Here is a 13,900-nt window from a genome sequence, read left to right as displayed (position 1 = left end):
CCATGATGTGAAAATATGTTTAACACAGCAGGAAACACACTCCTCCAGGGAGCTAGCAAATCTTTGTCACCTGGGAAATCCCCCAGCAGTGCCAAAGAACATGAGGAGACCTGCCAGTGTACACAGATAAATTCAGTGCCTTGGGTTTATTAGGTGGCATTTTTACCAGCACATGCAGTTGTAAGGGTGCACTTGTCTTTTCTATGAGAGAAAATTGGAAGGTTTGAAGCTACCTTTCAGCCATCACAAATCAAGTGTCTAGTCCCCTAAGTGTGGCCCGTTGTCAACTACCTTTTGCTTAAAACCCTACCAACAAAACCAAATTCACTGGCTGATTTGTTTTCTAACAGGGGTCTGTCTGTTCATCCTCTCTCAATACAAACATATTAATGTTCCCACCTGCAATTTTCCAGTTCTCAGTGTATTTTTAAGTGCTGTAAGGAAAAGGTCTTAGATTTTATCCTGCAGTCTGTTGATACCAACAGACAAAAAAAATATCACAGTAGCTCCTGTCATATATATCCCCCCATTCCTTCCCCAGAGCCCTATTTAAAAACCAGATCTTCCCCTTAAAGTCACCTTTTATAAACCCATCTTATCTACAGCATTCAACAAAATGACCACAAAACATCAAATGTTGTTTGGCCTTTGAACAGTAAATAACAACAACAACAAAAAAATTTCCTTTGCCTTTCCTTCCTGCATTCCCCTTGCACTTATCAACAACTTTGCAGCACCTCAACAATGTCCCAGAGCCTCAGTGAGGCAGGAGGGTCCCTCCCTGTGACCCAAAGCCAGCAGGCACACGAGCCAAAAAGGAGGAGGCAGCACTCAGCTGCCACCCACATTTGACCTCTGGGCCTCACAGCCCTTGGAGATTGATATCTCACATTATTTGTCCCAACAGATGTATTGACCTACATTATTATCCCAATTGAATCTCATTAGTTTCCCAGCACATCCAATGTGTTTGAGTCCCTCTGGTTTGCCTCTCAGTGCTTATGCCTGGTTTGCAACAGTCCCACAAATATTAAGATTTATTAATTTAATTTTAAACTTGCAAATAGAGTTGGACACAGTTCAGATTCTCTTTTGTTTTTCTAAGAGTGCCCCTTGCTCTAGGAAATCTTTGTAAGTTGCACATCAGAATTTAACAGGTATCCAGAACTATTATACATTCATTTAATTTTTGTCCAGCAGAGACTTCTCTATCTGAGCACAATTATTACTGAGAGATACTATCAGCATCAGTTACACACTGAATTTCTAACAAGTTACTACCATCACCACGCAGTATCTGATATATTTGTGCCCTTGCTTTTATGCCTCTCTTTGCTACTACTCATTTCTGTATTAATCTTTTGTGAACCCAACAGATTCTTTCCCTCACATTTTCCAACTGGCAGAGAAGATTTTGCTACCAGGGAAACAAGAAGTCTTCAGTATCATTAAGTAGGCAGGCAGGAAGATTATTCAATCTTCAGTTGCTGTTTTATTTAACATCCTCAGATCCCAAAACCTTTTAGCATAATATTATTTACTTGGAGTTATGGAGAATTTCTAGTTTTGATTTAAATTCTGAACTACATGACCTATATGCAGAGCTGAGACAATGCCATTCTCTGGCAAGTGGAATTGATCTGAGCTGTTCCCATCACTAAGGTGGAACTGGGAAAGGTAAGACTGACACTATAAATTGACTGAACATAAGAAAATTATTAAAGCAAGATATGGCTTTAATACACATGGCTTTGGAAGTATATTATTAGCTAGACGAAAAAAAGCTCAAGCCCCCTACAAAAGCCCAAAAGACATCAGGCAGACCTGGAGAGCTTCTGAGTGCTGTCACACTATCTGATGATCTCATACACTGCCAAACAGTTGGATTTTTACCTCAGTGTCTCAAGCCTCTTCTTTTGTTTCCCACTTTTGCTGTCACTGATTGCACTTTCAATATCTTCATGAATAAGGGTAGCCTAAGGAGACAGGAGTAGGAAACATCAGGAATCAGCTACTGTGCCCAGATCTTTGAAATAAATATCTCATCTTTAGACAGAGAATACCTGATCAAATCCCATTTATTTAAAAGCACTTGGAAATATTGTTTTATGCATAAACCGAAAAAAGAACAGAATACAACCTGGGAGTTGGTATTTTTATCACTACTCCAGCCCCAAGCATTATCATCACACAAGTAAGTAATCTAGACACCAAATTTGTCTGAACAGCTGTAATTATCTCAAGTCAACCACTATTGCATAAGCTACTTTTTCCCTCTGCACACGTAATTTTTGATTGTCTCAATTATTTTGTTTGTCTCAGACTATAAAAAGAAAATCTACTAAATATAGAAGCAGTAAAACTACTATAGATGGCTGCAGCATAAGCATTAAGAAAGTAACTTGTCACAATTCAATTTCTTTTCAGAAATAATGACAACCTCCAATTTCTCATTGATGTGACAGAAGATTCCTTAACCTGTTGTCATGGTTTGACACTGGCACAATGCCAGTGCCCCCATGAAAATGTAATCTCTCAATTGAATGCTGTGAAATGGAATTGAGAACAGAGCAAAGCAGGCCCAAGCTTAATAACAAAAAAAACCTTTATTAAGCTACTGCTATAAAAGAAAGAAAGGAAGAAAAAAAAAAAAAAACACACACACAGATCAAAATGAAAACCTTGCAAAGCATTCCTCCCCCCACCACCCAACTCCAACAAACCACAGTGAGACACAATCTGGACTCCAATCAGGTTTCCACCCCTCAGATAATCGATACTCAGTCCTTCGAGGGAACAGAGTCTCTCCTGTGCCACAGACCCCCCAAGAAACACACTGCCACATCCTGTGCTTCCATGTCACACATGGCACCACCCAGAAAAAAAAGTTTGCCATGGTGACCCTTCTCCTTTCCATGCACAGTGCTCTCACCACCAATGCATGGATGGACAGACTGCTTTTAGGATTTTTCCTTTCAAGGATGCCCTGCCAAGAGGGGAGAAAAGAACAGTTCAGTTTTTCATTGTTTGGGACCACAGTCCTCCCCATCTTCCCCTGGGGCCGAGGGTCCAAGAACAGAGATCTTCTTCTTTTCTCCTTCTCTGAGGACAGGGGGCACCACCACAAAACCCCTAACTTTCCTCTGTTCACTCAATTTCTGTCTTTTTCCAGCTGAAGCAGGTCTCTTGACTTTGCTCTGGCATCCTCCCAAAATACAGTCTCTCTTGAAGTAGAAGATTGGTTCAGTTTGTGGCCAACACAGAGAAGTCCAGCCAAAAGCCACTCCTTGTCCCCCTCCCATCTAGAATTTCTCCTTCTAACATCCCAGGGTCCAAGGTGTCCCTCTTCCTCTCTTTCAAACCGAGGAGGGGAAAAAAAAATTCACAAAGTTTTCATCTCTCAAGGAAGGGTTAAAAGCCTGGACTCCCAGGATGGCTCGATGCCCAGACTCCAGAGGCTCCCACACAACTGGGCACCTTGCAACACACCCCCCACCCCCCCTTCTCCTTCCCCATGGTGAACTGCTGACAAAACTGCTGCTGTCTCTTTTTCTCTCCCTCTTGGGAGAGAAACTCGGAGCAGGGTGGGAGGGGGGAAGAGGAACGGAGACATCCCAGATTTCCTCCACCTCTTCCATCTGCAGGGGCCAGCCCGGTTCCAGCCCCTTCACCCTTGGGCCCACCTCAGTCAGGCCATGGGGCTTCCCCTCCCCACCCAGCCACGGGCCAGGCAGGGGAGAGTCCTGCACTGCACGCTGACCGGAACCAAAGAGAGCGAGTTCTCCTGGGAATTCTGCTTTTAACCCCTCTGTGTTCTCAGAGGCGTGTCCACCTTCAATTGGTCAATATCCAAATTGACCTCTTCCTTCCGGAAAAATTATTTTTCTGTGTCAAACCACGACACCTGTACATTTCTGCCACTCCACAACTGCAGTCTGCCTCAACCAGTGGCCCCACAAGTGAAATTTCAATGCACGTCTAAAGCATTATTTTAATAGATCTTGCATTAAATAGGTCATGGCTTCTCCCAGGATTTAGAACGCTCTGTTACATGTCTTCAGCTGACAAATTAATTTCCTACAAAGGCTGTCAAAGCCCAAATTTGTCAGTGTCTGGCTCACTCTGCAAGGACCATGTCTTTCCTAGTATCCTCATCATGCACAAGTGTGTACCTTTCTGGGAGGAATTTGTGACTTCTGCCAGGACCAGAAAACATTGTTGAATTTAGGATTCAAGGGGATTGCAGGACTTTTCAGGCTATAATGGACTTCACTACAGAATAGTTAGGACACTTTAGGATTACAGAATTAATAGAAAAAAAACTTTAGGGGACCAGAGGAACTTAAACCCTGAAGAAGTCCATTAATCCAACACTCTTGTTATTTACTATTTTATTTTTTTTTGTTGTTTATAAAATGTCAGAATGCCCCAAATAGTATTGATTTTAACTATTTTTTATTGCAGAGGCTCCTGGATTTGCTTGTAAATTCAAACAAAAGTAGGGAAAAGCTGACAGAGAAAGATCTGAATTTTCAAAAAAAGAAAAGTTCAATGGGTAAGGAAAAAAATCTGGGATATGGCCGCAGAATTAAACAATACTTCAGATCTAAGGGAGATTCTGGACTTCCAAGTTGTGCTTATGCACTTTACATTTTTAAATCTACAACAAGGAACAACTTCAAAACTGAGGAGAGACCAACTCTACACATTGAGAAACTGGGTCCAAACACACCTCAAATCGGATCCCTGCATTATTTAACACAATACCCCCCGAACTTCTGACAGGATCCCCCTCTCGTTTAAAACAGCAAATTCTATGCAACAAATCACACAATAACTAATCATCCTCACTCCATTCTCACCATGCTAATTCCAAAACTGTTGCACAGTGTGATTATCAGTCTGTTGTTTCAAGACAAATTACTACAAAGAAATTAAGAAACCCCCATGAAATTATCAACTGGAATTACAGAAAATAGCTAACAGAATTAAAAATTATAACCTCAGAAAAAAAGAAGTATTACAGAATACATTAAAAAAATAATTTACACTTGAAGGCAATATTTTCATCAGAGACAAGCAATCTCTTTCCTTGTTTTGCCCCTCCTGCAAGGAATATTTTCCCTTTCAAGATCTCTCCAGCAGAGCAGAGATGCAGAGAGGTGAGAATGTAGAGAATGTTTAATTGCTCAGTGACAAAAAGAGCAGAAAGAGTAGGTAAGACTCAGGGCTCAGATGAGCCCTTTGCAGATTATAAAATAAATTTCAGATAACTCAAATTATTTTACTCCACTTTTTTCAGAAGTATGAAGGCAAACCATAGACATTTTCAAGAGCTTCATACATTTGCAAACCCAAATTAGCAGCTATAGAGTCCAAGAACCAATATTTACAGTAAAGACATATTTGAACATGCACTAAGGATTCAGCTTAAATATTAGATTCCTCCTTTGCAATACATACTACACTACATTTGATAACATACAATAAGTAGTGCTGATATCATAAGTGGATTAAACTTACAGCATATTTAAAAGAATAAAAGTAAACAATTATTTTCTATGAATCACCTCACTTGTCTTTATCCACTGTACTGGCCAGTTCATACAATCTCCCCTATTCAAATAAGTCAAAGGAGATCTCCACTATTATCTTACCTTAATTTCATCACACTGGAAAAGATGCAAATCAGGCTTGTTTTGGGTTGGTTCTTTACATATTAATGCAAGAATTGAATTGTAGTTGCATGCATTCATTACAGCTTGGCAATGCTGAATTGTGCTCAAAGGAAAATTCTCCAGTTCATTCTGTCAGAAGTGGAAAAAAAGAAGAAAACACAAAATTCCACCTTACTATACAGTGTCCTGATCTCAGAAAAGCTGCATGAGCTAAAAAGGGAAAGTGATAATAAGCTAATTAAAATCCTCAGTCTCACATACATAATTTTTTTGCTCGCTCCCTTTTTCTCTCTCTCTGAAAATGAGACTGTCACTCACAGATCCTACCTTTGATTCCAAGTCCACCAAACTGACAGCTTTGTCATCCACTTGAAGAATCATGTCTTGAGTCCACACTTTGCCTTTGGCATCCAACAATTTCAGCTTCCTTATTCCATCATCCACTGTAATCATTGCCTCTTTTCGGTCCAGAACAAAGGTGGTCAAGTGCTGGTGAGTAAGATGTACATTTAAAAGAAATTATGATTGCAATTTTCCCTGTTGTTCAGGAGTGCCAGTATTTAAATTGTCAGGAAGTAGCAACACAAATTATTCATGAGTAAAAGTGCCTTGGTATATGACAGAGACCACCTCTAGGACATGAGGAAGGATATTTAGTTCACAATGTCATTTTAAGTCAACTTATTTTTGTGGCCTGCTTTTTGACACCCACTGTCATTTCCTTACTACTGTAAGCAGTGAGACTTGAAGGCATATTATGACATCCTCCAGGTATCAAAGATAGAATTAAACCACGAGTTTTAATTAGCTTTCTTGAGGAGTGAAAACCTGTCTCTCTCTCGTGGCAAGCTGAATTCAGGAGGTGCCAGCAGAAGCTTCCCAGAAGCTCCCTGCCAATGCTCCTGACCTGGAGTGTCCTTATCTCTGCCAGAGCTGCCAGCAGCCTGCTGGTGGCAGCCAGGATGGGCTTGCATCTGACTGGGATACCTTATGGATGGGCTGGTCACTTTTACGTGCAGCACAGAAGAAAACAGTGACAACTTTTGCTCACCATCAGCTTGGAATATTCTCCAGATTCAATTAATGACCTGGAAACTAAATAGTACCTCACAAATATCACCTCAGCTAGCTTCCCTGTCATTCTGGATGTGGCAATGTCTCCTTCAGCATGCCAATTGTGCAAGAAAATCCACAAAATTATTTCGTTTTCTTCAAGCATTAATCCACCTTCACATTCTAATTGAAGGTCTGGTAACTCATTCAAGCTGAACCACATTTAATGTATGCCTGCATATCTGTCTTCTAAATAACTTTAAAAAATAAAAATAACAAAAAAGGATTAACTCTGCTTTCTTCCATTACAGGATAACAGCACATGGTAATTACTGAGAAGAAAGTAGGTGTAAGCTGCATATAATCAAAGTATTTAAAAGAAGTAAAGTGAAACAAACTCTGCACTGGCTGCTTAACCAGAAATGCTTAAGATTCTAAATGCAAGTACTAGTTGTTATGCCAGTACAGGACCAAAACCGTTATGAAGAAAGTACACAAATAAACAGGCAATTAGAACCAACACATGTATTCATTTGCAAGCTGATTGTAGGACTGAAGCACTTGAAATCAGGAGTCTTCTGCATATAATCTCACAATTCCTAGATGATTTAAAACCCTAGGAGCTGAGACTCTGTGGCGGTTGCAGGGCTTGTCTTAACTCATGACAGTGATCTGATGCCAGCAGGAGAAAGTTTAAAGCCAAAGTAAGGCTACAAAACGAGGAACTCATTCAAAAGTGCCTAACAGGCTACATACAGGCACTCAGGTTTACCCTGCTGAATATTTTAAATATGAGAGCAACATGCAGTAATTCTGAAAAGCAGCTTAAGACAGCAAATCGCACACCTTGCTCTTCACACTGGGGAAGACTCTGTGCTGGCAGAATGTGTTTAACCACCATGTACTCGACCCACTGGGGCTTTGAGGGGTTAATGCTCAGCACTTTATGAATATTCTAATACCTCTGCTGATTAGATCTGATCAGAGTATTAGTTTTAAATATCACCCAGTGTGCCTTGCCAGCAGCACAGCATTGTTCAGCTCTGCCTCATCTTTGCAAGGAGCCAGGTTCAGAGGCAGGGCAGCACAAGGTGTGGAATTGATGTCCCGTTGAGAAGTCCTGTCTGTCTGCCAAGCCACACACCACTTTGCTTACATCCTTCCACATCCAGATTTCAGCTCATTATGGCAAAGCTACAGAATTTGAGACATTTCATTGTAATCTGCTCTGAAGTGACCCCAGGCTGGCGGGATATTTTGGAAGATGCATGTGCCTTCAAGCTTATATATCCTCAAAAAAAAAACCATGTAGGCAAAAATAGCCACATGTAACTGAGAGCTGTAATTGCTGTATCCTTCTCATCTCACCTCCACGTGGTACTGTGATGTTTCAGATATGCTGCTGACACTGTCTCGTGCATAATTCTTTCTTTGTTCTGCAGATGGGAGGAAAAGAAAGAATAATTATTAACGTAACAGTGCCTTATCCTGGTGTCTTGACAGCTTCTCAGAGAAACGTTGGACAAGTTGTATACATGAGAAGATAAACTGTGGTTAATTTCTATATTTCAGCAGAAAAGACCTCCACCCCCACGTGGTCCAGTACAAGGACCATTTTTACATCAGCAATGTTAACAGAGAGCTGGTGGGTGCCCAAAAAAGCCACTTATCCAGTGGGTCAGGACACTGGAGGGGAGCAGTGCTCTAACTGGAAACACTGCCTTGGGAAAGCTGATTATTAAAATCTTTGGCTTGTCACTGTAGCAGCAGTATGATAACTAGCACTGGGCTCACTGTATCTGCATGAGCATCCTTGAAAGCAAAAATATTTTCTGATATATACAAATAATTCTCATGCTAAATCTGCAAGACGACAAAGGTACACACAAAAAAAGACCTGACTTTATTTCTTCAAAAAGTATTCAATTCATTGACTTGCTAATGTAGAAATAGGCATGGAAATATACATAAACACACCAAAATATCTCAAAACAGGAATATTTTTCAGCTAACAAAACACAATGCTGCAAAAACAGAAACATTATGTGCTTTATACTCTGTTCAATAGATTCACATTAAAGCAGGAGAGGAAGGGGAAAAAGCAAGATGAAGACACAACACACACCCACACCACAAAATAATGAATTTAGATGAATACTGAAGAACTCTTTTCAACTCTAGTGAAAAAAAATTGAATACTACAATTGGAAGTTTTGGGTTTCTTTCACTACAACCCTTAAGCACCTGATCTGGAGCACCAGGAGCTTTGCTGTGAAAAAGTCAGTAGGTGACATGGCCAAGAAAGGCCTAGGGAAACTCTGGAAGTAGGTAATTTTTTTTTTTCTGTATTTCATTTAAAATGTCAATTTCTGATCGTCAAGTAAAATAGGTGGTTTAATTTTTTATCATGTGATACAAATACAAAACACACATACAAAAAACATCAATTTCATCACACTTGGAGTAGTTGGAAAAAAAAAAATTCTGAATACTATGAAACATATGATCTGTGACATACAGAAATTTGCTGTGAGGAGTCCATAAAAGCCCCCCTACAAAGGTCTCTTCTGTGACAGGGCTCCTTCATACAGGAATTCCAGGTGCAAAGACAGCAGTGCCCTCATTTTCAGACGTCACTTGTGGAAGCATTTGTCACCTTTTATAAACACACCATTATCTCTCCCCTTCTCAGTGATTTTCACAAGTTTCTGAGATACAGCACTGGCTTGAAGCCCCTCTCCCACGAGACAAATGCCACTCAGGCAGCAGAGCCATCCCAATCCTGTACAGCAGCTGCTCAGTTTGCTTTAGCAAGAGAAGTCTGCAGAGCAAACAGTCAAATTCAAGGACACCACAAATAATCAGATTTTTTTAGCCAGGTGTGTGAATATTTCAAAATAGATATCTTTCTTTCATTATGCATTATTCTGAAATCCCAAGGCAGAGGATCAACCTTGATCATTCCATCTGTATCTGCTATTTCTGCTTTTGCAGCATGTTAGTGAAATTATTTTTTCAGCTGATTGTCTTTTTGACCACAGCACACACACATGCACACCCCACAACACAGTCAGTAAAGCAGTGCTGTCTGATTTGCTACCTTTCTTTTTTTGTTTGGATGATGATCTGAAGAAGTAAAGTCCATCTGTTCCTAATAAAACAAGGGGATTAAAAAACAGTATCTAGTTTAATCCCATAGAATTATTTGCATCTCTAAGGGGATCAGTTAGCAGTCTTCTGCTGTGGACTGTAAATGATACTTAAATACTGTCCAGTAAGAAAAAATATATGCTTTAAACAAAACAAATAAAAAAAATTACTTGTTTCAATAACAATGCACCAAGTACTCAGTTTTGAGCGTTGTCTCCTTTGAGGTGAACAAAAAGTTAAGTTTTGTGTTATTGAATTAAACAAGCATAAGAAAGTTTACATCCACTGTAAAATTTGTAAATGCTGCAAACAGTGACAATTGGAGCTGCTTTAAATAAACAAAGAAAGTTATATATGTTCCAAAGGAATTAAAAAGCAGAGAGTAAATTTGCAGGAGGCTCCTTATTCTGCTTCTGTGTTTAGGCAGGAATTTCAAAACCATTTGCAGCATGGATTAACAGCTCCTCTTCCACAGAGCAGCACAACACTCCCAGCCAGACAGGATGGAAAGGTGCTCAACACACACTGTCATGGTGAGAGTAAATGTAAATTTTATTAAAGTTCTTGTCACTATTATGTTGTAATTAACAACAATTTTAATAAGATTTACATTTAACAAAAGTCAGTCAGTGTTTGTGTTAATAAACAAAAAAGAGGGAAAAATAAATGAGAGTCCACACTGAATGCAATTCCTATTTACAAATTGATTTCTTTAAGGCAGTTTGAATAAGAATTAGAACCTGCTGGAGACCCGAGTTGCCATTTAGAGCAGAGCAGAACATTTCAGTTGGGAATGAAACAACTATAGAGGATCTGGAGGTGGATACTACAGCTGCACCCTGAAATTCACCCATCAAAATACATCTTCTAACACAAATCTTGTAGCAGGCAAAATTCTTCCATTGTTAGAAGGGTTTGTCTTCAGCCTTTGTTTTTCAAACCTTTTACAATCCAATGGTTCATAAATGTGTCTCCTTTCCCTTACAGCTCCCGGAGACATGTTTTTGTGACTGCCTGGCAGGAATCACACTGAAGGAAGAATAGTCCCCCCCTGATAATATGAACATAAAGAAAGAGGAAGAAAAAAGAAAAAGGAAAGGAAATAAAAGACTGGCAGCTAAAATGCATTCCCTGTCCCATGGCTTTTGCCAGCACCTCAAAATGAATTTTCAAGTTCTGCTTTCTCAGAGTGCTTGGCTCCTGACATAGATTCCATCTACAACACTCCAAAAGTTCTCACCTTGCCATCAGAAAGGACACAAACTCTTTTGCACCCCCGTCTGCTGAAGTGCTCTGCTGCCTTGAACTCCTGGAAAAGCTGATAAAAGCCTGCAAATCTGTTCTCTGTCCAGATGATACAAGGGACTGCTGCTCCTTCCTACAGCACCTCTGTATTCCCACTTCCAAATCAGAGACATCCCAGATTTTTTCATCTGTATAAAACTTCTCCTACAGAGATGGCCATTGCCATTCTTCAGGAAATGCAGCTTCCATCTCTCAACCCTTTCACATATCAAAGCGAGAAGTTATTACCTATCAATATTAATCTGACTGCTTTTACAGAATCCTTAACTTGTCACACAAACTTCAAATGCAAATAACACGTGCTCTACTGTTGAAGATGAGCAACAGAATTTGCTGATGTACTGAATGCAGTGGGTCTGGCTAGGATGGAGATGATTTTGGATCTGATAATGTGGGGATATTTTAGTTGTGGCTGAGGGGTGTCAAAGTCTTATCTATTTCCTATTCTGCTGCCCCAGTGTGTGGGCTGGGGGTGCACAAGAGGCTGAGAGGGGACCCAGCTGGGACAGCTGACCCTAAGGATATTCCCTACTGCTTAATATCCTTGCTCAGCAATAAAACTGGCAGGTGATTTTTTCAAAACCTCCTTGCCCAGATAGTCTGGCCATTGCTCTGCTCATGGAAGGCTGTGAGTAAATCCCTTTGTGCTATTCAGTCCTTTTTTCTCCCCATTCTTTCCTTCACCTATTAAGCCATCATTATCTTGACCCATCTGGTTTTTTTCTTGGTTCTTCTCTTTCAGTTCTCCCCCTGTTCTGCTCCAGAGACGAGACAGGGGGAATGAGCAAGCAAATGGGGAGGTCCTCAGTTGCTGGCTGGGACCAACCCCTGACACTGAAAACAAAATAATATTTTGTATGCTCTGTTTCACTCTCCTAATCCTCCCAGTCAATCTCGGCCTCTCACAGGTCCCTTCATGCATGGAGACACTATTGAAGCTGAAGTGAAATACCACAACAGAGACTTCCAGATACGATGCATAAAATTATCAAAAGATGAATAAAACTATTGAAATTATTGAGTTTTTTCCTGTATACTCATTGCAGCTCTTACATCCACCACTTAAAGTACAGTGCAGCCTTAATAACAGGTTAGCTTAAACTCTGCTGATATGCTGCACACTATTTAGATAAAGGTTTTTTTATTTGGTAAAACTAAATAAAAAATAAGAGAGAATCATGGCAGAAGACACTTAAGTTAAATTCTTAACCACTATCTATAGCAAATACAACCCAGAAGAATTTGATTAAAATAAAATTTCTTACAACACAAAGGTAATAAAGTGAAAAGTAGCATAGCATTTCTCTTATGAGAGAAATTAATATAAGATCTAGTAGCTACTAAAGCTTCCAGAGGAACAGGAACAGTGATCCACAGAAACTAGTTCTCTTCCTGATGTGTGATGTGGACAGATGTTACTGCAATTCATGTTTTGTGAAATCATTGAATTCACCAATCATCAGGAACAGACCATGCTTCTGTTTCCAAACAGAGGTTGAAAGCCACTGATTTTATTTTCATTTTTGAAAGCATCCAAAACACCAGAAAACAAAAAGCAACCTTTTAACCAAAGACTTTCAGCCAAGTCAAAAACTCTACCAGTAAGTATGTGACACAGATCAACAGGACTCTAGATTGCTCTGAAATTTGATGGCAATCCACGTGGACATGGATTGAGAATCTGTCCTAAGAATCCTGGAGTGACAACATAAAATATTTCTACATATCAGCAAGCAGAAAAGCCCAATACTTAATTTACTACCATCTATTTGCATTGGACTGATTGTTGATACCTTTTAAGAATAAATTACAGCACAACCAGAAAAAAAAAATAAGCTTGAAGCAGAGCAAAGTGCAGGAAACATGACCTAAACATCCAGGGGGAAAGGTCAGAACATGAGTTCAAAACAAATTTCCTCTCCAGAGGAGCAAACACTATCATTTTCAGAGATTTATGCCAGGAGCTGCTCTCTGATGGCTGTGTGGAACTAGCTGTCAAAGGAAGCGTGTTGTTTAGAAGTCAATTGTCAATTTAATTTGAGAACCAAAATACTGCAAGGCTGTTACATGGATGGCTTCTTTCAGTGGACTCATTTACCTGCCTGTGAGCTGCTTGAGGTTTCCTTGGATTTGTTACACTGCAGTTCTTGCTGTGAATGAGGCATGTGAGCAAAAATACACAGGCAATTTCACTTCCAGCTCCAAATCACAGCCACAAGAGCATAAACTCGAAGCACAAAACAGTCTTTCCTAATGTGCTGTGAGAAGACAAATTTAGCAGCATCCTTCAGTTCTGTGCTGTACAATAATCTGACAATTTGGACTGAGCTCCTGGTCCATCCCTCCTGAGGAATGAGGCTGCTCCACGCTGTGTCAGTGGCTGGCGCAGCCCCGAGACTGCTGCTGCTCTCCCCACAGGCAGAGCTGCTCAAGGCAGATGGAGAAGCCAATGCTAGAACAACAGATGACTGCAGGAGCCAAAAGCCATTTCAGATGGAGAGAGCAGGAAGCAAACAATGAAATAAACCCCAGAAAAACGTGCAGAGAGCACCTTCCCTTGCGGTTCAGAGAGAGATTTGTCATGCAAATAGAAAACAGCTCATTTCAGGAAGGAAATGAGTGAAAACAAAAGGGTTATTTGACACAGGAAAAAAGGCAATTGCAAGGAAGTTTTCACTATCAGACAGGCAGACTAGAGATAGTGATGGCTCCGG

At 40.2% G+C, this 13,900-nt stretch overlaps 1 protein-coding gene across 11 annotated transcripts in view; it reads right to left on the bottom strand.

Moving 5' to 3' along the window:
- The window catches only part of EPS8 (EGFR pathway substrate 8, signaling adaptor), a 162,391-nt gene that overhangs the window by 34,232 nt on the left and 114,259 nt on the right, over positions 1-13,900 (bottom strand). For all 11 annotated transcript variants that reach the window (XM_077783264.1, XM_031507934.2, XM_021535167.3 and 8 more), the window contains 4 exons: positions 8,100-8,167; positions 6,006-6,167; positions 5,658-5,807; positions 1,894-1,976 (listed from right to left, as the gene is read on the bottom strand). In XM_077783264.1, the coding sequence (XP_077639390.1) occupies positions 1,894-1,976; positions 5,658-5,807; positions 6,006-6,167; positions 8,100-8,167 (463 nt within the window). The remainder of the gene's footprint in view (positions 1-1,893; positions 1,977-5,657; positions 5,808-6,005; positions 6,168-8,099; positions 8,168-13,900) is intronic.

The sequence above is a fragment of the Lonchura striata genome, chromosome 5, assembly GCF_046129695.1.
Source record: "Lonchura striata isolate bLonStr1 chromosome 5, bLonStr1.mat, whole genome shotgun sequence".
NCBI classification, from domain to species: Eukaryota; Metazoa; Chordata; class Aves; order Passeriformes; family Estrildidae; genus Lonchura; species Lonchura striata.
This window is presented reverse-complemented; position numbering and strand designations above follow the sequence as displayed.